Source organism: Pithys albifrons, chromosome 28, assembly GCF_047495875.1.
Source record: "Pithys albifrons albifrons isolate INPA30051 chromosome 28, PitAlb_v1, whole genome shotgun sequence".
Taxonomy (NCBI): Eukaryota; Metazoa; Chordata; class Aves; order Passeriformes; family Thamnophilidae; genus Pithys; species Pithys albifrons.
The window spans coordinates 4,764,694-4,787,929 of record NC_092485.1 but is presented as its reverse complement, the minus strand read 5'-3'; the positions used below and the strand labels follow the sequence as shown (position 1 = coordinate 4,787,929).

The 23,236-nt window shown below is 47.7% G+C and overlaps 1 protein-coding gene across 2 annotated transcripts; it reads right to left on the bottom strand.

Annotated features, from left to right (window-relative positions):
• Positions 1-3,119: 3,119 nt before the first annotated feature.
• NUCKS1 (nuclear casein kinase and cyclin dependent kinase substrate 1) lies at positions 3,120-22,303 on the bottom strand. Of its 2 annotated transcripts, none has more exons than XM_071578449.1 (8): positions 21,941-22,303; positions 12,859-12,908; positions 11,745-11,850; positions 10,729-10,784; positions 10,264-10,416; positions 9,886-10,038; positions 9,285-9,434; positions 3,120-8,665 (listed from the first exon to the last, which is right to left on the bottom strand). In XM_071578449.1, the coding sequence occupies exons 1-8, from the start codon at positions 21,955-21,957 to the stop codon at positions 8,466-8,468; spliced, it is 885 nt and encodes a 294-aa protein (XP_071434550.1). In that variant the 5' UTR covers positions 21,958-22,303; the 3' UTR covers positions 3,120-8,465. The 2 variants fall into 2 exon arrangements, with proteins under 2 accessions (XP_071434550.1, XP_071434551.1); XM_071578450.1 differs by having other exon boundaries at positions 9,285-9,431; positions 21,941-22,302.
• Between the last annotated feature and the right edge of the window lie 933 nt (positions 22,304-23,236).

Here is a 23,236-nt window from a genome sequence, read left to right as displayed (position 1 = left end):
CTGGTTCAGGGAACAGAAACTGTTTAAAATGCACTATTAAAATCAGCAGTGAAGTAAAATGAAATTTAAAAATTAAAATTAAATTTTAATTTAAAAAAATATTGAAATTAGGCCTGTTTAGGGAAAAAGAAGTGACAGGTCTATGTAGTGAAGAGGATTATATTCAAATTATCCCTTCCCTTCCTGAGACATGAATGAAAGAAGCAGAAACTCTACAACACATGCAGAAGAAATGAAAGAATTAATTCCTCTAGCAGGAAAAAAAAAGTAAATTTGCACATATTTGAAATATTTCATGTCTCATTTCTTAACCAAGTTGTTCCAGATTACCGTTAGTACCGTAATTACCCCATACCAGGATGGCCATCGGTACCGTAATTACCCGGTACCGTAATTACCCCGACACCAGATGGCCATCGGTACCGTAATTACCCGGTACCGTAATTACCCAATACCAGGATGGCCATCGGTACCGTAATTACCCCGCCGCTACCGTAATGGTCATTATTACCGTAATTAATTACCCCGCCGCTACCGTAATGGTCATTATTACCATAATTAATTACCCCGCCGCTACCGTAATGGTCATTATTACCGTAATGGTCATTATTACCGTAATTAATTACCCTGCTGCTACCGTAATTAATTACTCCGCCGTTACCGTAATGTCATTATTACCGTAATTAATTACCCCGCCATCACTGTAATGGTCATTATTACCGTAATTACCCCGCCGTTACCGTAATTAATTACCCCGCCGCTACCGTAATGCCATTATTACCGTAATTACCCCGCCATCACTGTAATTAATTACCCCGCCGCTACCGTAATGCCAGTATTACCGTAATTATCCCGCCGCTACCGTAATTAATTCCCCCGCCATCACTGTAATTAATTACCCCGCCGCTACCATAATGTCATTATTACCGTAATTACCCGGTACCGTAATTACCCGGTACCGTAATTACCCCGCCGCTACCGTAATTAATTCCCCCGCCGTCACCGTAATTCAGATACAGAAAGAAGTCCAAGTAGAGACTATTTTAAAAGAAAAAAAAATCAGTCCTGACTTCACTTCACAAGATTTTTAAAGGTGGGAATCCCAAATTTCCATAGTTTTTCCATGTTTCCTTCAACATGCAAAATGGGCAAGAACAGAATAATGGAATATTCTGAGCTGGAAGGACCCCCAGAGATCACTGATTCCAACTCCTGGCCCTGCACAGACACCCCAAAATCCCCCCCTGTGCCTGAGAGCAAACAGGTCCCATCTTGAATTCCACTTTTTGACTTTGGTTTTCATCCTAGAACCAAATCCTACCAAAAGGAACAAAACAGGATATTCCTGAGGCAAAATTCTCTCAGATTAAAACTTGACAAGAGAGATTGTTTGCCAAGGGAATCTTATTCCCCCCAGTTTGGCAGCACTTGCTGGAGTTACTGAACCTCATCCGTGTCCACTGCTCAGATGCACGTCCAGAAAATCTGAACACAAATCATTTGTTTCTGGGATTAATTCCCTGTAAACACTCCAGAGCCAAGGGGAACTTGGGTTGGGGAAGTTTCCTGAAGTTGTGCTGGCAGAGCATCTGCCAACAGGATGGAGCAGCCAGAAGTGCACTGGGCTCAGAAGAGCAAAGCTGAGGAGAAAAACAGCCCAGAGGTGAAGTGGAGCAGCACCTGAAGGAAACTGAGGCTGCTCCAGGTCAGGAATCCCTGTCAGGGCTGCAGATGCCACAGCAGTGAGGGAGGAATACCTGGCAGGGTTAACTGGCTGCTGTGGTCCAGAGGAAAAGGCAGGAATGCCACAAGTAGAGAGATTAAAGCAGCTCCTCCATGCCCTTTATCCCATTCCAAAATCCTGGAGCACCTTTGCCAGCAGCAGATCCAACACCAGACCCTCCTGGGATACACAACCTCATTTTAACCCCTGTGGGGTGAAACAAAGGGGACAGGTGGAGAACCTGCAGCCAGGAATGGAGGTGGCATTTCATAAAGCTCTTCAAACAGCCCCTGAAAACAAATATATTAATTAACCCTGCCCTGCTCTCCTGTCTGAGCACCCAGGACCAAACACTGAGATCACGACTCCGTTTTGGTTCTGTGTCCTGTGACAACACACACCAAAGTTACTCACTGGGTTAGAACCATCCCAAACCTTCAGGAAAATATGTTCCCTTTGGATTCCAGGAGCAGCTTCAGCCTTATCCCTGCAAATAAACTATTCCAGGGGTTTGTCCTGATGATCCACTTCAGGTTTTAGTGCACACAAATGAAACACAAACCACCGGCAGGAGCCACCACTTACGGTGCCAATGGTGACACACCTGCCCAGCACGGCATTCCAGGGTGGCATTCCAGGTTTCCCAACGCATCCCAAGGGAAGGGCCAAGGCGCCGTCCCAGCGCGCCCCCTCCTGGCACAGCGCGGGCAGGACACCGACAATGAGCCCAAATCGGTAAAACCGGCTCCAAACTCGGCTCGGATGCTGCGGGAAATGGGGCGAAAAATGGATTTATTACGAGAATAAACTCACAGTCACCGGGACCTCCAGGGTGTGGGACAAACACCCCGGGCCTGGGCCAAACCCTCCACACTGGCAGGACAACCAACTGATGGTGATTTAGAGGGTTGAGATGATTTATCCCAAATCCCTGGTGGACACAAGAGGGGTCTGTTCCCCAGGGACGGGCGGTGGGGCAGCTCCTGGCACTGCTGGGCACACCTGGGCAGCAGAAATACTTTGGCTGCTGCAGGGGAAGGTGATTGCCAAGGGGTTTGGACTCTTGTTCATCATCCCTCGCTCAGATTGGGTTTGAATTTAAAGATCTCAACCCACAATTCTCCTGTGAGAGCACAGGTTGTTCTCCACAGCCAGCAGGGCTTCATTCTTTAATTAATTCTTTAATTCTTCAGTTCTCCCCCTCTCCTCACAGGTAGTCATGGGAAGGTCACACCTGCCCAACTGGCCAAACCCAGACTTACCTCCTCAGCCTATCCAAGGAATCAATCCCAAACCATCACACATCCTGGAAGATGAACCCATTTTCCACCTGACATTCAAAGAAAAACCAACCAGAGAAGGACGACACCTCCAAACAGCAGAAAAATTACACAACTCGTGTTTATGGGTTATAAAAGCCCTTTTATAAAGCCATTTTTAAACAAAACCAAAAAGTTTACAAAAGAAAATAAAAGATACAGAAGAATGAGTTGCTTAATATATTCCAAAAAGGAGAAAAATAAAAGAGGGGACACAATTCCAACATGCTGAACAATAAAGGGTTCTTTTTTTCCTTGTGGTTCTTTTTTTAATACAAAATACAAGCAAAGGATACACATACTTAAAACAGAGCTCAGGAGCAGGTTTGCAGTCCTGGGAACCCTTTCAAGAAAAGCAAAGCAGGGGGTTGTTATTTTTTTTTTCTTTCTTTGCAGGTACATACAGAGACTGGAATATGTCAAATTAAGTAGCACAAAAGACCATCACACAATTCTACCAATGAATGTTGCACCTATAAAGTCACAAACATGGTCAACAGTCCTGTTCACTTCAACCCCTTGGAAAAACAGAACAAAAAAATAAGAAAAAAAGAAGAAAGTTGTGGGGTTCTTTTGCCTTTTAAATAAAGCAGTAATGTTACATTCAGACTTAACTCTCAGTACCATGTGGGTCTCAGTGTTGTCCAGGTATTGCAAGAGCTGCCAACCCCACTGGGCCCAGAGTGACTCTTTGCAGCTGCCCCTTCTCTCTCTGCTCTTGAGGTTCAAAAAAAAAAATCAAAATTAAAAGGATGGGGAGGGGAACTGCAAAGAGCCTGATTTTTAGAAAAGCTCAGCAAATACTCCAGACAAATATTCATTGCATACCATGTGATGATGCCTTGCAGAGGCCCAAGGCCCTACCTGGAGTCTCCTCTACCTTTTCAAACTGATTATTCAGGGTCTGCTGTGACATGATGTGAAATGAAAAATTACGTAGCTCTTATTTACAATTTTAATTCTGTAACAATTGCTTCTGCAGGAGGGGGGGGGATAATTAAAAGAAATTAAAAAAGAGAGCAAGTAAAACTCCCCAGTCTTGTGAACACAAAGGGAACCAGGTGTCAGCCACTCCCATGTGCCACTCACACCTGAGCACTCACACACCAGAGACACAGCAAGTCTGGCTGAAGCTGATTGAGGATTCCTCCATCCCACCCACTCCCCCCTCCCAAAATATATATATAAAAAACCCCTTGCCCCAATATACAAAGCATATGCACAAAGGTGGTTTGCAGTCACACTGAGCATGCTGGACCAGGGGCAGGAAGGCTGAGCTGGGGCCAGCAGTGGTTGATACAGAGTCAGCACATGGCAGGACTTGACTAGACTTAGAAATATTTGTGGTTTGTTTTTAGTAGAAAGAGTTCCATGGAAAGACATTCAAATGCCAGTCAACTGCTGAAGTGGGAAGTCTAAAATGAGGGAGGACACACTTGATTTGGGGAGGCCTCAAAAGGACAGTCAGGACTGAGAGCTCTGATGTTCCTCAGAGCACTTAAAAACCAGAAAGTCACCCCTTGGGCAGTAAGAACAGCACAGTTAGTGTTGCTTCCTCTTAGAACTCATATTTAAACCTCCCAAAACCACAGGAAAATACTCAGAAGTTCAGGGAACATCTTCTATTTGATCATATACATATAGAATATATATTTTCCACATAGATGTGACCCCCAAACTGTCATCTCCTGTTATTTCAGCAACTACTTTGTGACAGTGTCCCTTCAAATATCCCTCTGCTTCACTTCCACACCTGCCTCCCCCAGCAGATGAACATCCACTTCTCCAGCCAGCCCCAAACTCACCCAGCAGTTTGTAGCTTTGAAGAACCAACCATGTGTTCAACAATATGATCTGTTATAAAAATAAACACTTCACAAACAAATTACAGAAAGCAAAGCACCAGTTTCTACAGCTCAAAAGCTTCCAGCATGTTACAGTTTGCTTCCCTCCCTCCTCAACCTGGGTGCCTTGGTGTCTATTGTACCTTTGTGACCATCATTAGTGGAGGGGGGGGAAAAAGGGAAAAAAAAGGGAAAAAGTCAGGAATTCCAGCAGATGTTCTGCCACTGCCCTGGCTGTCCATCACCTGCTGTGCTGGCACAGGAGCTGGGCACACTCAGCACCAGTACCTGGCACAGGAGTCACCCACGGGTGCTGCTTCTCTCCCTTCCCACTCCTCTGCTTTGATGAAGTTAAAATCAAAGCTCCTCAGCTGCCCCTTCGGGTCAGGCTCTCCCCCAGAGCCCCCTCTGAAGCCTGTTCAGCTCAGCCCCCCTGCTGATCACACACAGACTTTAGTGTGCAATTCCAACTGAAACTGCCCCTTCTGACTCCTCAAACCTTGTGGGCAGTTCCAGGCAGGGCTGTTGGAATAAACTGCAACACCTGACGTGGTGGTGTGGACTCAGAATGGCCAAAAGAACATAAAAAGCAAATTATAAACTCCTATTTTGTGGGGGTAAGAGCAGGGCAGGGCTCCAGACTGACTGAACTTTGGAATGCTTCTCTTTACCTCCCTGCAAGGGCTCCAAAGCTACAGCTGTGAACAGAGGACCATCTTGTCAAAGCCTTCTCCTGGGAATGAAACCTTCTGCTCCATGAAGAACTATTCCTGCTCCCAAAGAAAGGCATTTGCACAGCTTCCCTTCAAGAAATCAGAATGCTCAACACAAATTAATTCAAAAGGACACTGAAAAATGTGAAGGTGCTGCTGCTGAAAAATGGTGTGTGCTGAAAAATGATAAAAACATGAATGTGAACTGCTGCATTTCTAACAGAGGAACCAAGAGACCACTGGGGTGTAGTGTTTGCATAAATCAGCAAAACAGGAGGATTTAGAGAAGGTTATAAAACCCCCAAGGGACAGGATTCCCAGAGTGTTTGGGTTGTGACAGCCTCAGACAGGATCCTGCAGCCTGCAATGACTGTGGGAGAAAGCAGAACAGCTCTGGGAGATAAAGGGCATAAAATAATCCAGTCCCAAACCTGAACTGAGGCCAACAGATTTTTCACAGCCTTAACTTTTCTTAACCATTAGGAAAAAACCCTCAGAAATATATTTGAAGTGGAATTTACAAAATACAGAGTTCAGAAAGATCTGGTCTAGCAGGTGAAGACTCAGTTGTTTGACCAGATCAGCTGGAATAATCCCTGTACACTTTAATACCAAAAAAATCCCCTAAGAACCCAATGGGCAAGAGCAGCTTGGAACAGAGTCTGGACTGAGGGGGAACAAGTGTGTGAACCAGACACTTGCAGAAGTGTTTGCTACCCCCAAATTTCCTTCAACTGGTGTTTAAAACACGGCCATTTATCTCCCCACATACCCAAGAAGCACAGGAGCAGGAGCAGAGGGAATGCAGGAGACTCTGCCCTCCCAGAGATCAGGGAAGGGGTGTGGGGATCACATTCACTTCTTTTTCAAGACTGGTGCCTCACTCCAGCTGTTCTGCAGAGTTAAACCCCTTAAAAAATCAAAGATTTACAATGGAAACAACGATCATCTTTATTGTAACGGCAACAGTAGTTTCATGAGAGTAAAGAACGTTAGAGAACTTAAACTTTATAAGCCAAGGTAAAGTAATTTACCAGCCTCAATAAAAACCAGGGCTATGAACCACACAAGACAATCACTTGGCTGTTGTGTTTAATATTCCATTCCCCATTTGAGCTCCACTCTGTGCTCAGCATCCTCAGCCTCCCTATGGATTCAGCCAAGTGTCCTTCCTGATCATATTTAGTGTATCACAACTAAGAGCTCTCTAAAATCCAAACAGGATTAGAGATCTGGTAGGTATGTGCTGCCAGAGATCCAACTAATTAGCTGCCTTATGTTACCTTCAAGAGGCTGGTTACAAAATGTGTAGTTCTGTGACAAAAAAACAGGATGCAAAGCTTGTCAGCTGGAAGATAACTGTGAGCAACATACAGAAGCACAAAGGGTTTAAAGGAAACAAAAAAAAAGAAAGAAAAATGGCAGGTCCAGTTTTCAGTATTTCCACCAACAAACATGGCAGCAACCTCTGTATCAGGGTTTGAAAACCAAGGTTTGTGTAGCTTAAGGGAGGTTTAAAAAAGCAAAAAGGATATGGCTGCTTTGATAAAAACACATTAAAATGCCACCAACCACACACATCTCGAGTGTCCTGCATTTAGAGGGACATCCTGCTCTCCTTCTGGAACAACAGCCCTGCCCCACTGCCCCCAACACTCCCCTCCCTCCCAGCTCCACCTTCCCAGGCTCCCACCAGCACTTCCCAGGCTCAGGAGGGGCCAGCAGGGGTGGGAGCAAAGCCTGGCCCGGGGGGGATGGAGGGACAGGAGGGATGGGAGTGGGCTGATGGATGTTCCCTGCCTGCTGTGCCCTCTGCAGCTGCACAGGCTGAGGGACCACCAGAGCTTCTCTGAGGACAGAGGGAGAGGAGAGAAACACTGAGGCCTGACTCATGGGATCCAAGACTGACCAGAGCACTACAGGAATCCTCTGCTTCACATCCCTCGCCCCAAAAGCTGAAGAATTTACTCTGACATTATCCATTGGGGGTTTCTGCCCTTGGAAAAACTCTGAAGACATTTTCCACAATACCAAATGGAAACTGGTTTTAAAAGTTGTTTGCAATTTCTCTTCCTTATTCTGCCCACCTACAGCCAACCCTGAAGGACCAAAGTGGAGTTAATGGATGTGGGAAGCTTGGAGAGTTATCTGGATTTGTATAGAATGGGCTGCAATTTGCCTACAGCAGAACAGTTTTCTATCCAGCAAAGACAAAAAAAATCTCCCATCATAATTGGAGGGTCTTTTCTAAACCAAAGACACTGGACCATCTCTGAGTCTCTTGATTGCTTTCCATGACAAACGTGCCTGAATCCAAGACACAGGTTTACTCCTTGGGTCTCCTTTGCCTCCACTGGAATTACATCAACTACATTTTTTCTGAGAGTGAATTTGTCTCAACAAAGTCTGTTAAAGCATAGGTTCATTTTTTTCCCATATATTCAAATACAGAATAATAGTTTTAAACAACTCTTACCAGCACTGGGAAATCTATTCTACTTAAGGATTTTTAAGTATGGTTTCCACATTATCAGTCTCAAACCTTATTGCTTCACAACTGCAATATCCCTTGAAAAAAAATATATTTGATGGTCAGTTAATTTGTCTCAAATGGCTTTCAGATTTGGTGGGGGAGGGAGAACGGAATGGCCAACAGAGAACATTGACTTCAAAATATTACTGTATAAGGGTTTCCTCTTATTAAAAAAGGATACACTGTATTAAACAGCTGAAAGTAAAGACAGCATTCAAAGCCCATGAGTCAAGCCACAGCCAAAACCGTGTTCTACCCCTAAGTATGTTTTTCTTTTCCTTTTTCTTTTTTTTCTCTTTTTTTTTTTTAAACAAAGATTTCCTCAACTGCCATTTAATCTTCACCAGAGGGTGCTTCATCTTCAGATCCCTCATCCCCTGACTTCTCTGGTGGAGGGCTGGCTGATTTTTTCTTTTCTGGGGGGCTTTCAGGCTCTTCATCCTCTTCTTTGGGGGACGGGGTCTTTTCTTTCGTGGCCTTGGAGGCTGTGGGGCGACCTGCCTTGCCTTTGCCTTTCACTGGGCTGGGGGTCACTGAAATGAGAAAGGCCTTGTCAAACTCACCATCAGCACACACAGAGAGCCACAAACAGGATTTACAACTCACTTCAGCAGCAGGTTCCATTTTGCTTTGGCCATACCCCCCCCACATTGGGGTTTGAACTCTGTATTAGCAGCTACCAAGACTTTAAAGGTATTTAATTGCCAAGTCCTGCCTAATTACTGGACATGGCACCATAAATGAACACAGCTCTTGTCACACCAGAACATACATCACTACTCTAAGTTTAATCCTCCTGCAGAAATGCAGCCCTTTTTCCTTTGGTTCAGATTTCCCCACCTCCCTCCACCCTGAAAACATCACAAAGTCCCAAACAAAGCCACAAATTCTCTTATTTGGCTACAAGGCATAAAGAGTAAGAATAGGGAAGGTTTTGAATACTGTGTAGTGTTGAATACTAATTCAGCCCCTAAAGTAAGAATTAAACCACCACATTACTTCTATTACAGCTTTTATCAGGGCAAATTTAGCCCTCCAACATTTCTGTGGGTGGCTACTGGCTCCAAGATTTCCACCAAGTCCTTTAAAGCAGAAAAAAAAGACACAATTCAGGTCTCTAAAGCAAACTGAGCCCTTCCTTTGCAGCCTCACCTGTAGCCTTTAGCCTGGGCTTGGGCATTTTCTTTTCTTTCCTGTCTGGCTTGGATTTCTTGGAGACCTTCTTATTCTTCTTTTTTGAACTGCCATAATCACTGTCATCATCATCTTCCATGAGGAAGTCTTCATCACTTCCTGAATCTGCTGGAAGCAGAAAGAAAGTTCAGGTTTTGTGGGAAAAGAGCAAAGGGAGCAGAAGATGCAGTTGAGGGACCTGCCAGTTAAACTGGGAGACAGGACCTTGGGAGCTTCCACTGATCTGCTGTGCTGAAAAATTTAATTCAGTTTTTACATCACCTGAAAGTGGCACCAATGCCTTAAACCCAGAGGGACAGTGAGAAGCACTGAGAGCTTTACAATAATCCTTCAGGGCTGCTTACAAAGACACACCTCTTTGGAAAACACACACAGCTTGGAGCAGGAACTTTAGGTGTGGAAAGCCTAAGCTTGGTCTGTTGGGAAGGAAATTGCCAACAAGGACAACTGATGCCTTCAGTGTCACAGTCAAAAAGCAAACTCTGCTCCTTTTGCTGTGTGGCCAAACCCATAAACTCCCCTCTGGCACTAAACCCTTTTCCCAGTCCCATTTACTCACTCTCCTGGAACTGGGCCTCATCATCCTCCTGCTCCTCCTCCTCACTGCCCACGTCCTCCATGAGCATCTCCCGCTGTTTGGAGGCCGCTTTGGACGCCGCCTGTCGCTGCTGGCGGACGGTTTTGTGGTCCTCCTTCTCATCCTCACTGTCCTCTGCAGCAAAAGCCACCAAGTTGTGATGAACACCCAGCTCAGCCCCCCTGCCTCGAGGCAGCTCGTGGGCAAAGGTCAGGTCATTAATCAAGAGACTTAATCAAGACACTTAATAACTGAGCTGTGAGGACAACACACTCACATTCAACAAATAAACACCTTTCTGTGGTCACCCAACTACCAGCAACTTCTTTTTCTGACTTTTCTTTCTTGTTTTTTTTTTACCTGCAGGCCTTTTCCTGGATTTGGAGGCTGCTCTCTTGTTCTTGTCTGGTTTAGCCTTTTTTCCTTTTTTGCTCTTTTGAGAGCTCTCATAGTCACTGTCAGCTTTGCCATCATCTGCTCCTATGTCATCATCTTCACTGCCAAAATCTTCATCTGCAAGGAAAAGGTACCAAGATGAAGCTTCTTGTGTAACTTTGAAATATGGATGAAAACTACAGGGCAGAGATTAACAAACCCACCCACCTGTGAGGACAACTTTATAGTACCATCACATTACACAAAAAAAAAAAAACATTATCCCAAACCAGGGTGGGAATTAATAGAGGCAGAATCCAGCTTGAAGTCAGTGTATTAAAAGTGCTGCTCCTCTAGTCAATCTGTGTCAAATCTACTCCTGCAACTCTCACCAACTGGTTTGGAAGATTCAGTGCCTATTTTGAAGCTGTATCAGCACAATGGAGTTACCTGCTGAGTGTGAATCATCCTTCTTAGTCTTCACATCTTTGTCTTCTGAATCCTCACTGCAAATGAGAGAAAGATCAAAGTTGGACTCTGCTCTTTTGACTTGGATTTCAGTCACTGTTGTGTGGAAAATAACAATTTTTAAGGAGCAAACTGATGTCTAGGCTGGGAAACATTCACTTTTCCTGGACATTGAGACATTTTACTCTGGGATTACTTGGATGTTTATGCAGCAATCACAGCTGGGGAGATGATGCTCAAACTCTGGAGGACACAAATTCCATGGAGTCCAGTGAAACAACCAGGCTGAGGAGAACCACACACCTCACTCTGACCCCCACCAACATGGCTCCCATTTTAGCCATAATTTGGATGGTTTATGTGCTGAATCTAAAAGGGAAAAAAGGTTTATTCTGAATAGGTCTTTATGTCATTGTTTAGATCCCACTCTGGGCAGGAGCTGCACCAGCTCTGAACTGGCACTGGTTTGGTCCAGGCTCTCTCAAAGGATCTGATCTCTGAGGGAGAATAAAAGAACAAGAACCAGGTGGCAGAACTTCCCCCCTGAGGCTCTGTCTGTCCTGAAAACAGAGAAATGATCTGACAGGTGTTAGGGCAACCATTTAAGGACCATGGCTGTGAAATGGGAGATATCCTCACTCTGCAGGAAACTTTCCCTGGGAGTTCAGCAGGGCATCCCTGAGAACTGGAGCAACTCAGTGACTGTGGTTAAGAATTAAGACAGAATGAGAAAAAAAGAAGCACAACACAAATGCCCCTCCCCATTCAATCTCTGAGCATGCTGCAAACTGGACAATGACCTGCACCCTGCCAGAACTCACCTGGAGAGCCACCCCAGCTGCCAATTATACCGTGAGAGTCAGGGAGAGCTCCCCATCCATCTCACACTGCAGACCTGAACTCCACTCACTCCAATTCCCTGTGGGAGAGAGATCCTGCTCCCCACACACAGGACAAGCTTGGAGACACATTCCCAACAGCTCAAGTGCTTCCCTTACCTGTCCTCCTGAGAGTTCTTCCCAGACCTCCTCTTGTTTTTGGCCTCTCGGGGAGACGAGCGGATTTTCTTGGATGGGGGACCCGAATCTCTTCCATAATCTTCATCTGGGTGGGATGGAGAAAATGGGCTTGAATCCAACTCCCACTTCCCAGCAAACTGAACTCCTCAGCTCTAACTTAAACTGAGCATCTCACACACAACAAAGAGAGACTCTTAAAAAACAAACAAGGAAAAACACCACAGCAACAACCAAACAACATCCCAAAGCCTCAAACAAGATTTTATGGAAGCAAAGTCCTGTCTTTAACTGGAGATTTCCCTTTTCTGCTGCCAACAGCACAATAAATGAGGTTACAGTCAAGTCTGTACAGTCAAGTCTGACACAGGGGTATTTAGAAACATAAAAATCTCATTTTACAGTTAGGCAGTTATTATATAAACCTATAAAAAATTCATATTAATAGGAATTTCTACATGTTTTTAACAGCAAACACAACTCACTGTCCTATGATGGGAAAAAAAGAATGTCATTATACAGGAGTTTACAGCACAACTTTTTACAACTATTACACAGTAACCTTATTAATGAGTAACAGGGCTGCAATTAACATATTTGCTTCATATTAATTACCAGCAGAACCTGATAACAAACAGCAGCCTCGTGTCTGCCTTCTAAGAACTCAAAACATGTTCCATGTTTGAATTCACACAGAACATAAAGATTGGGGGTTTTTTTAGATGCAATCCCCCCAATGTCTGATATTATGGGCTCAAGTAGAGTCCACTAAAATAAATGGAAAACATATTTTATTGTAGAAAAAGTGGCATCAGGGAGATTCAGAACATAACACAGAGCAAGGAGAAGTTGCTGCCAAGGGCCCCAGGGCACTACAACAATAAAGCATTAAATAATAAGATTTCTATCACTATTGTTTGTTTAATACAAAACATATGAAAAATCATTATATTTTTCAAATACTTATTAACAGTTCAGGCTGTGAAGAGCAGAAACTCCTTGGAATTTGAGTTTAAAATAAAATAATTAATATATATGGCACTAATTAACTGCTTTAGCCCAAGAATATTATACTGGTAAGGGAAAAGTCATTTACCAGCATCATCTGATTCCTGAAACTGGGAATAATCGACCACCTTCCTGTTCCTGGGAAAAAACAGGGAAAAAATAAATTAGGGATCACAACTACAGAGACAAAAACTTTCTTTAAGTAACAAGGAAGTTCCACTTCCTTGGTTCCAGTGCTGGATTTGTAGCCCAGAAATATCCCAAGGAAACTCTCACAGTCAGTCACCTCCCCAGGTGAACACACAGGATATTCCAGCATTTTCCTAAGGAAATATTACAGGAGTCTGGATTATAATCTGAGCCTGAAAATGCTTTTTGATAAATACACCCCTATTGTCATCAGTCTCATTTCTGAGCTCTCTGTTCTGCCTCTCACAGCTCAGTATCCCCACAGACACACTCACACCTTCTCCTGGGATGTTGGTTCCTGTGTGATCCCTGTTCCCAAAGCATTCCAAGTTTCCCCTGGCCCTTCTGGGGGTTTCCTGCAGGAGCTGCAGTGACTCCAGGAAGGTGTCAGAGCTGTCACTCTGCCTGGCTGTGTCACCCAGTGAGACCAAACACTCATTTCCCCAAACTGTGTTTTTAGTGAATGAACCTGAAATTGTTCCCCTCTCTGGCAGCTCCTCTGCCCTTGAACCAGCCTGAGAGTGGCACTGAGGGATCACCAACAGTGCCAATGCAATGGCCAATTCCACACAAAAGGAGTTACCTGCACAAGCAGCTCCGACTGAAAGTGATGCCTGACTGGCCAAGAAAACCAGATCTGCTCCTCCAACTTACTGAGGCCTCAAAAGTGAAATATAAATAACTGGTGGGTGTTTTATTAGCACCTTGTCAATCAAGTCCCAACTACTTTGTTGACAAGATGTAACTGCCCTGAAATGCAGCCACCAGAGGGAATCAAAGCAGCCACAAAACCAATTACATTTGAGTTAACTGATAACGACTCCAAACCCTCCCTGTAACAACTCACAGGGAATGGGAGGAGGAGGCACAGCTGGAAAAGGGCCCAGATATTTGAACACCCCCTCCCTCCACAGTCACTTCTGACAATCCTTTTTAATATTTTTAAGTTGGAGAGCAGAAAAAACTTCTTTGCAGAGAGAGAGATCAGGGATTGGGATGGGCTGCTCAGAGAGGGGGCGGATTCCCCATCCCTGGAAGGTTTTAAACTGAGATTGGACATGCCATGATCTGGTAAAGGGACTGGAGTTGGCCCAAGGGTTGGACTTGATGATCTCAGAGGTCTTTTCCAACCCAATCCATTCTGTGATTCTGTGGATGTGGCACTGAGTGAGAATCCACCATGTCTTGATCCAACCCCACTGTGATCACCAGCCCAGGGCACAGAGTGCCCTGGGCTGGTGATCACAGTGGGGTTGGATCAAGGGTTGGACTTGATGATCTCAGAGGTCTTTTCCAACCCAATCCATTCTATGATTTTGGCCCAAATCAATTTGATTTTGCAGGAATCATCACATGAGCTCACTGGGACAGCTTGAAAAGTCAGGAAAACATGGATGAAGTCCCTCCCCAGCATCTCAGAGCTGAGAGGCACTGAAGGAGCAGCCACACCAGCCCCATGGATCCAGATCCACCCTTTCCTCTATTTCCCCTCTCCTGCTCTGCAGGGCAGGACTGGGCAGCTCCACCTTCAGCTCCCACAGAACATCAAGAACTGCTCAGCTGAAAGATACTCAAAGTCATCTCTGTTGTGGCTCTTGATCCATTTCAATCAATTTTAAGCTGCACAAGTACCTCCCAAATTCTGTTTCCACCCTACACCGAGACTCTGAAAACAATCAGAAACCAAAACACAAAACAAATCCTACGGAAAAAAAACAAACAAAAATACAACCCAAACAAACAAACAGGAGAATGAAAGGAAGGCAAGAGCAGTCACTGATTCCTACAGGTTGAATCCCATCCAAGCCTCAAGAGCACGTGTGAGTGGAGCAAAGTCCACGAGCAGCAAGAGCCACTCACAGCCCGAGGGGGAAAACACCAATCCAGGAACACAAACACTGACAAGGCTTTGATGGCTCCTCATCCAGGGATTCACATCCCATTCCAACAGCCAGTCCTGCTGCAGATTTTGCCTCCTGACCCATCTCACAGGCCCAGGGCAGTGACCCTTCCCCTGTACCCAGCCCTGGTGAGGCCACACCTTGAGTGTTGTGTTCAGTTCTGGGCCCCTCAGTTGAGGAAAGAGATTGAGGGGCTGGAGCGGGGCCAGAGAAGAGCAACGAGGCTGGAGAAGGGACTGGATGTGGCACTGAGTGTCCTCTGAAACACCTCCAGGGACAGAGAATCCACCATGTCTTGATCCAACCCCACTGTGATCACCAGCCCAGGGCACTGAGTGCCAGAGTGATCACAGTGGGGTTGGATCAAGGGTTGGACTTGATGATCTCAGAGGTCTCTTCCAACCCAAGTGAGAAGAGCAACGAGGCTGGAGAAGGGACTGGAGCACAAGTGCTGTGGGGAGAGGCTGAGGGAGCTGGGGGTGTTCAGCCTGGAGAAGAGGAGGCTCAGAGGTGACCTCAGCACTGTCTGGAACTCCCTGAAGGGAAGTTCTGGCCAGGTGGGGGTTGGTCTCTTCTCCCAGGCACTCAGCAATAGGACAAGGGGGCACGACGGGCTCAAGCTCTGCCAGGGGAAATTGAAGTTGGAGATCAGAAAAATTCTTTGCAGAGAGAGTGCTCAGGGATTGGAATGGGCTGCCCAGAGAGGGGGTGGATTCCCCATCCCTGGAGGTTTTAAACTGAGCTTGGCCGTGGCACTGAGTGCCATGATCTGGTAAAGGGACTGGAGTTGGCCCAAGGGTTGGACTTGATGATCTGGGAGGTCTTTTCCAACCCAGTCCATTCTATGATTCTGTGGATGTGGCACTGAAGGAGAATCCACCATGTCTTGATCCAACCCCACTGTGATCACCAGCCCAGGGCACAGAGTGCACAGAGTGCCCTGGGCTGGTGATCACAGTGGGGTTGGATCAAGGGTTGGACTTGATGATCTCAGAGGTCTCTTCCAACCCAATCCATTCTATGATTTTACCTGAGGAGCAATCAAGTTACTAAATAAGATGTCTGGTTTGGTTAAATACCAAATATTAGGGATTTCTTCCCTACAAAGGCATAAATAGGGGGGGAAAAAAGCAGAATTTGCAGGTTTGGACACCTCTGATCTAACGAGCAAGATGGAAATGGGTATTTCCACCTGGTAAGTTGATCATGCACAGCCCCATGTTTGCCTTCTTTGGTCAGACACACATTAAATCAGGTACTGAGAATGTAACAGTGCCAGCTAAAACAGACAAAAACATTGTCCCTGTGGAAAACATCCTTTCTCCAGGCACTGTCCATGAGTTTGCAGCCACCAAGTGAATCCTGCACCTGGTGAACAGGAGTTGTGATATTTATATTAAAAAAACCAACCATAAATCTCTATTTCAGAGGAAAACAGAAAGCTCTTTCCTGGTATTATCTTATTTTGCAGGGCAAGGAGAAGGGTGGAGTAAAGAAGGAATATCTGCACTGATATCACTGAAGATAAAAATCTGCCAGTTCCCAGGAGAGCCAGAGAAGCTCCAAAGGACAGAAACACCAACCAAGCTGCCCCCCCTGTCCTTCTCCTCACTTTATCCTCACCATTCAGCTCCTTTGGATCAGCTTCTGGTTTTATTTAGAACTGTCAACAGGGCTGATAATTATGAGTTTGCAACAGGAGACTGCAACGTTTACTACACCAAGGAGATCCAAACACTGGGTGTAAATTCATGGAGAGCCAGAAAAAGAGATTGCAGGTGTTGTCAATGAAGAGCCTCTTGGCCATCAGCAAAATCTTGAAGATGTTAAGGCAAGAAACCAGCTATAAAAATAGACTCTTTGGTAAATCCAGTTGGACTGAGCATAAAGAGATGGGCTGGTGGACATCTGGGATGAGTGTTGTTCAATCTGGCTTAAAATATGCATTGAAATTCAAAGTAATTTCAGCTTAACATCCAAATGTACAAGTGAGAAGGAACTGCCCTTTGGCCACAACAACCCCCTGCAGCGCTCCAGGCTGGGCACAGAGTGGCTGGAGAGCAGCCAGGCAGAGGGACCTGGGGGGACTGAGGGACAGGAAGCTCAACAGGAGCCACCAGTGTGCCCAGGTGGCCAAGAAGGCCAATGGGATCCTGGCCTGGATCCAAACTAGCGTGGCCAGCAGGCCCAGGGCAGTGACCCTTCCCCTGGACTCTGCCTTGGGGAGGCCACACCTTGAGTGTTGTGTTCAGTTCTGGGCCCCTCAGTTGAGGAAAGAGATTGAGGGGCTGGAGTGGGGCCAGAGAAGAGCAACGAGGCTGGAGAAGGGACTGGATGTGGCACTGAGTGTCCTCTGAAACACCCCCAGGGACAGAGAATCCACCACTTCTTGATCCAACCCCACTGTGATGACCAGCCCAGGGCACAGAGTGCCCTGGGCTGGTCATCACAGTGGGGTTGGATCAAGGGTTGGACTTGATGAGCTCAGAGGTCTCTTCCAACCCAACTGAGAAGAGCAACGAGGCTGGAGAAGGGACTGGAGCACAAGTGCTGTGGGGAGAAGCTGAGGGAGCTGGGGGTGTTCAGCCTGGAGAAGAGGAGGCTCAGAGGTGACCTCAGCACTGTCTGGAACTGCCTGAAGGGAAGTTCTGGCCAGGTGGAGGTTGGTCTCTTCTCCCAGGCACTCAGCAATAGGACAAGGGGGCACGACGGGCTCAAGCTCTGCCAGGGGAAATTGAAGTTGGAGATCAGGAAAAAATCCTTTGCAGAGAGAGTGCTCAGGGATTGGAATGGGCTGCCCAGAGAGGGGGTGGATTCCCCATCCCTGGAGGTTTTTAAACTGAGATTGGCCGTGGCACTGAGTGCCATGATCTGGTAAAGGGACTGGAGTTGGCCCAAGGCTTGGACTTGATGATCTTGGAGGTCTTTTCCAACCCAATCCATTCTATGATTCTGTGATTCTATGAACTGGGGGAGAAAAGGTACAGAGAGGGGTCTAAGAGCAGTTTTAGTAAGAGCTGTCAGTGCAATATTTGTGGAATAAACAGCAACTCATCAGCATGTCAGGATGGGAGCACTTGGCTTAGTAACACTCAGGTAATTTAAATACAACTCAGAAATGCAGAGTGATCTTGCAGCCTGTACCTGATGCCAACCACACTGTAACCTTAAAATGATGAAAAGCAGAATCAACATGTGAAAAGATCACTGAATGCCTCTAAAAGGAGTAAGGACTGTATGGCAGTTCCTCACCTTCAGCTGGTGAGGTCCCTCAGCCCTCTTTGCAAACCAACCCATCAGAACAGACACTGCAATCAGAAATATTCTGGGGTTTCTGAGGGGATATTTAGATCCCCAGATATTTCTACAGGCATTAAAATCCACGAGGAAAGTTCAAATTTGAAAAAAAAACAAACCACAAAAGCAACACTAAAGGGAGGCTTCAAAAATCGAGTCACAGAGGAATGTTCAGGTCAAATGACAACCAGAAGCAACAACCCCCCCTCAAACACAAAACAACAACCCAAGGAATGGATGAAATGGTTACTGAGATTCTGTACCTGTTTTAAGCGCAGCATTGAACCAAAATAAACCATCCAAGGGTGTGTGAAGGAAGCCACAGCCACTCCCTCCCCCTCGGGGCTTGGATCCCTTTCTGCTGCTCATTCAGGGGGTAAAGGTGTCCCCGTGGAGGCCAAATTAGTAACTATTGCCACGAAAAGCACCTTTGGTTCCTTTTTCACACACAGATAATGCAAATCCCAGCCAGAAGTGCCACCTGCAGGTGCCCTCAGAGCACCACCAGCCACACCTGCAGGGTGGGATTGGCCCTGCCCTCCCCAGCAGAGCTGCACGTGGGGACAGTTGGGGACATCAACACCTCCCTGATGGGTCAGACTGTCCAAACTGGCCCAGCTGAGCTCAGACAGGGCTCACCCAGGACAGGTTGGTGTTTGGGGGTGGGCCTGGGGGGACTCCAAGGTCTGTCAGACCAGGCACTGTGGAGGCATCTGCAGAATTTCTGGGGATACACAACTTGCAGCTCCATAAAGCAAATAATAAATGATTTATCCATCAACAACTGAAGCAGCCTTGGGCCTGTTGCTCTATTGGACTCTCAATATAATTCAGATTTTAACATAGAATTGTTCTGGTGCAGGGCAGGGGAACCAAACCCAAATCCCTCCTGCAATCTCTTGTTTTCTCTGGAATTTTGATCTTTTTTGTACCTCTTCCTTCTCTCTGTTTCTCTTCAGACTGAAGAGGAGCAAAGATCATCCTTTTACTCATCTGCAAAGTTCCACACCCATCTCTGGGCCACCAAACAGCTTCACTCAAGTGCCAGTCCCTGAGGAACTGCTGTTTTCCTGCTGCCCCATGGAAGCTTTTCCAGAATCACAATATTTACACTTTACATTGCCCACATTCAACATTAACAACAAGTTATATTTAATAAAGTATTTTTTCCCTGCTGGTAAAATTTCACCTTTGACTGCAATGCCAACAAGAGACTGGGATTCAAATCCAGGAAAATTAAGGATGTAAAGCACTGAAATCAATCCATAACTGGCTTTAGTCTTAACATGAACCACCAAAAAATCCCTGGGATTTCCACACCTGCCCATATCAGGTAATCAATTAACATGATTAACAGCATCTCACTTTGCCACCACTCCAGGGAAGGACCAACAAGTGGAAGTGACCAGGGAGAAAAAGCAGAAGCCAAATCCACTGAGAGTCAAAATTCTGACTTGAAAAACATCAAAAAGTGGTTCAAAGTATTTTATTTAATTTATTTCACACTGGAGGGATATGACAAGTCCCCACCAGCCCCAGCTGCCCTTGCAGGACTCAGGGGAGTCCCCCACACATGCAAAGGTTCAATGATTTCAGTTCCTTTACTTTTTACTTCTTGCCTTTTCTAACAATAGTACAAACTCCATCATTATCCAGGCAGGTGAAATTTAATTGTGTAGAAAGCACTTGGCTCATGAACCCTCTGCACACACCAGGACTTTGTTACCACTTAACAGTTTTAAAGAACTGACTTCAACAACCAGACTCAGTTTTAAGCCAGAATTCCATGACAAGTGCAGTAAAAACCAGGAATATATGTTGGATTTGATTAAGTTCACTGTTTTATACTCACAAGAAACCAGCAGACACCATAAATTGATTCAAAGAACACTGACCAGAGGAAAACTTCCCAACACTAAATCTCACCATGATGAAGAACCTTCCACCAGCTTCAATGTGACCAACCACAGGCTGAGAAAGCCAGAATAAAATAATTTCACAATTAAGTTATTAATGGTCTAAATCTGCCAGCAGAGCACTCTTAGTAGAGCAATAAATACAATGTAGCAGCCAGTGAATATCAACCTTTTTCCCCCTGGCAGGGCTATTAATGCAGGGGAGTGTTACAACTATCGTGACATGTGCCAGCAGGTTTGGTGCTCCCAACAACCTGCTGGACTTTGGTGCTTTTTTCTGGGGCTGAGACAAACCAGACCTTCCACAACCCTGCAGGGGGGACAAGAGGGTTCATTTCATTCTTCTTTAGCAATAGTTGCAAAGTTCTTGACTCCCAGCAAGCTCAGGAGCGTTTCTTTAAAGACACAACTCTCCCCTCCCCTGCAGGGACACCCCAGGGCTGGCCAAGGGAATCCCCGGCAATTAAACGTCCCAGAGTCTCATCAACACTAATTTAGGAGCACAGGCCCTGCCCCTCGGGATCAGAGCCCACCCAGCACAACATCCTGCCCTGCAGAAGGCCAAAGTTTCAGAGCAGGGAACACACAGTTGGCTCAATCCACCTTTTGGATCCCAGGGAGCTTTATTTGCCCTCCCCTCTCCAGGCAGGACCCGCTGCTGGTCCAAAAAATGAGCTATGAAACAACTGAATCACTGAGTGAGTTCCCTACTCAGCAAAGCACCTCTGGGTTCCACTTATTCTTTAACTCTCATGTATTACAGACATCAATTATCATCTACAAATGAATGTATGTCAGAGTTAGAGCCACAATCCATTTCATATTTATTATTTCATACACCCACACCCCAGACCAGGCTCACTGGGAACAAAAGTACCACCAGTTAACTGAGGTATCCTGAAAATGGGGCAATTCCACAGCATTAGGAGAGCACCTTGGGAGACTTCCCACCTTTTCTGTAAAAACAACTTAAATTCCATGTTTCCTTCCTAAAATCCCAAGTTTACTCTCTCTGCAAAGTGAAAAAGGACTTGCTCCTGCCCCCGACAAAGTTTCAGACACAAGGCAAGTTCAGAGAACATCCTGAGCTGGATGGGGCTCACAGGGACCATCCAGTCCAACTCCAGGCCCTGCACAGACACCCCAAAATCCCACCCTGTGCCTCAGAGTGTTGTCCAACCTCTCCTGGAGCTGTGGCAGCCTCGGGGCTGTGCCCACTGCCCTGGGGGGCCTGGTCAGTGCCCACCACCCTCTGGGGGCAGCGCCTTTCCCTGACCCCCAACCCACCGCTCCCTGACACAGCCCCAGGCCGCTCCCACGGGCACCAGTTCCCCTCGCTGTACAGCTCCGAACCCACCACGACATTCCAGCAGTTCAGCAACTCCTCAGGACTAAAGACACAACCCCAGCGACGCCAAACCCCCCGGCCCGGCCCCTCCGGGGGGACAGCGCGACGCGACCCCGGAGCGGGGCCGGGCGGGAACAGCGCAGGGCGTGTGTCCCCGTCCTCCTCCTCCTCCTCCCGCTGCTGCCGCTCCTCCTGCCGGGCTCCTCCCCTCAGCGTGGTTCCCGCACAGCCCCCGTGGCCCCGCAGCCCTCGCCCCCTCCCGGGCCCGGCCCCGCCGCGGGGAAGGGGCCGCGGATCGCCCGCCCCGCGCCAAGTGGGTCACGGCGGCCGCACAACATTCCCTGCCTTCCCCAGGCTGTGAAATGTGGGCCAAGCCCGCTCCGGGCGGTGCCCACCCCTGTGCCCCCCGCGGGGCCCAGCGCCGTGTTTGCTGCGCGAACCGCGCGGGGAAAAACAAGGGGAAATAGAGGAGAAAATGGGCCCGGCCTGGAGCGCGGCCTGCGCGGCGCCCGCACCCACCTGACGGGCCGGGACATCTTCCCGGCGCTTCGGGCCGCCCCCGGGGGTGGGCGCGGAGGGAACGCGGGCGCGCTGAGGCCGCCGAGGCCGCTGAGGGCGCCCGGAGCGAGCGGAGCGCTGGGCCCAGCGCCTCAGGCCGCGCCGCCGGAGCCGCCGCTCCCCGCCGGCAGGCACCACCACCACCACCAGCAGCGCCGCCTCCGCTGCCCGGCCGGTCCCCGCCTGCTCTCCCGCGGCTGCCGGTGCCGCTGCTCGCCCCCCGGTCCCCGATAGCGCTCCGGGGCCGCCGCCGGTCCCGCTCCCGCCGCTCCCCCCGCAAAATGGTCGCGCTCGCCGCGCCGAGCGGCTGCGAGCGGGGAAGGGGCGGAGCCCCGGGCCGCGCTGGCCACGCCCCCTCCGCGCTCTGATTGGTCACTCCGACCATCACCCTCGCCCTCTTTGGTCCGTTCGAACCATCACGGCGCGTAGGCCCCGCCTCCTCGTCCCCCGCTGGGGAGGGCGGTGCACGCGGCGCGGCGGGCGCGGCAGATTCGCCACGGGCCGCGGGCGCTGCCGCAAATCCCGCAAAGCTCCCTCCGCACATCCCGCACGCCCCGCACCGCCAGGAGTGTCCCGCCGCCATCGCCGCACCCTGCGATTTTTTTTCCGCCGGTTCCCGCGGGGTTTTGCGCGGCGTGGCGCGGCCTGGGCGCCCCGTGCCGCAGATTCGCCGCGCGGGCCGCGCGCGGTTTTGGAGGGAAAAGGCGGCCCCGGGCGCGGGTTCGGGGCGTGGAGTTCGATTGGGGAAAAAACGCCAGAAATTGGTTTGGGCAGCGGGTTCGCCCTCGGCACCGCGGCAATTAAGGACATGCACAATCCATGCAAAGCCCGCTGAAGATTCTGGATTTTAAATTCCCCAGAAACCCCCAAATTAGTCATTTTGTCCAGAAGAGGAGCCGCTTTAACCATGGGAAAATTTAATGTATCCCCCAGTCATTAACGTGGCAGCTCCTACAATAACAACTCACTTGGACCTCCAGAGAGACTCATCCTTCCATTTTATTAAAAATAGGAGTTAAACCTATTTTAAGATGTTGGGTTGTCTGGTTTGACAATACAAATGTGGTCAGCTTATAGCAGTAATTATAATTACAGCTTAATTGGAGTGTATTTAATGCCCTGCTTGAGCTCCATTGGTCTCCTTTGGAGTTATTGCCCCTTTCCTGCCCAATCCAGCTGTGCCATGGCTCAATATTCCTAAAAACCAGCTGAGCCTGGAAAAAAGAGCCCCTTGGAGCAACTGCCTGCACATCCAGC

Excerpts from the sequence above, each read along its gene's own strand:
- NUCKS1 (XM_071578449.1), bottom strand. Across the intron at positions 10,417-10,728 it reads GGATGATTCACACTCAGCAG|ATGAAGATTTTGGCAGTGAA; the intron begins GTAACTCCATTG and ends TTTTCCTTGCAG. Across the intron at positions 8,666-9,284 it reads GCCCAGGCTAAAGGCTACAG|TGACCCCCAGCCCAGTGAAA; the intron begins GTGAGGCTGCAA and ends TTCTCATTTCAG.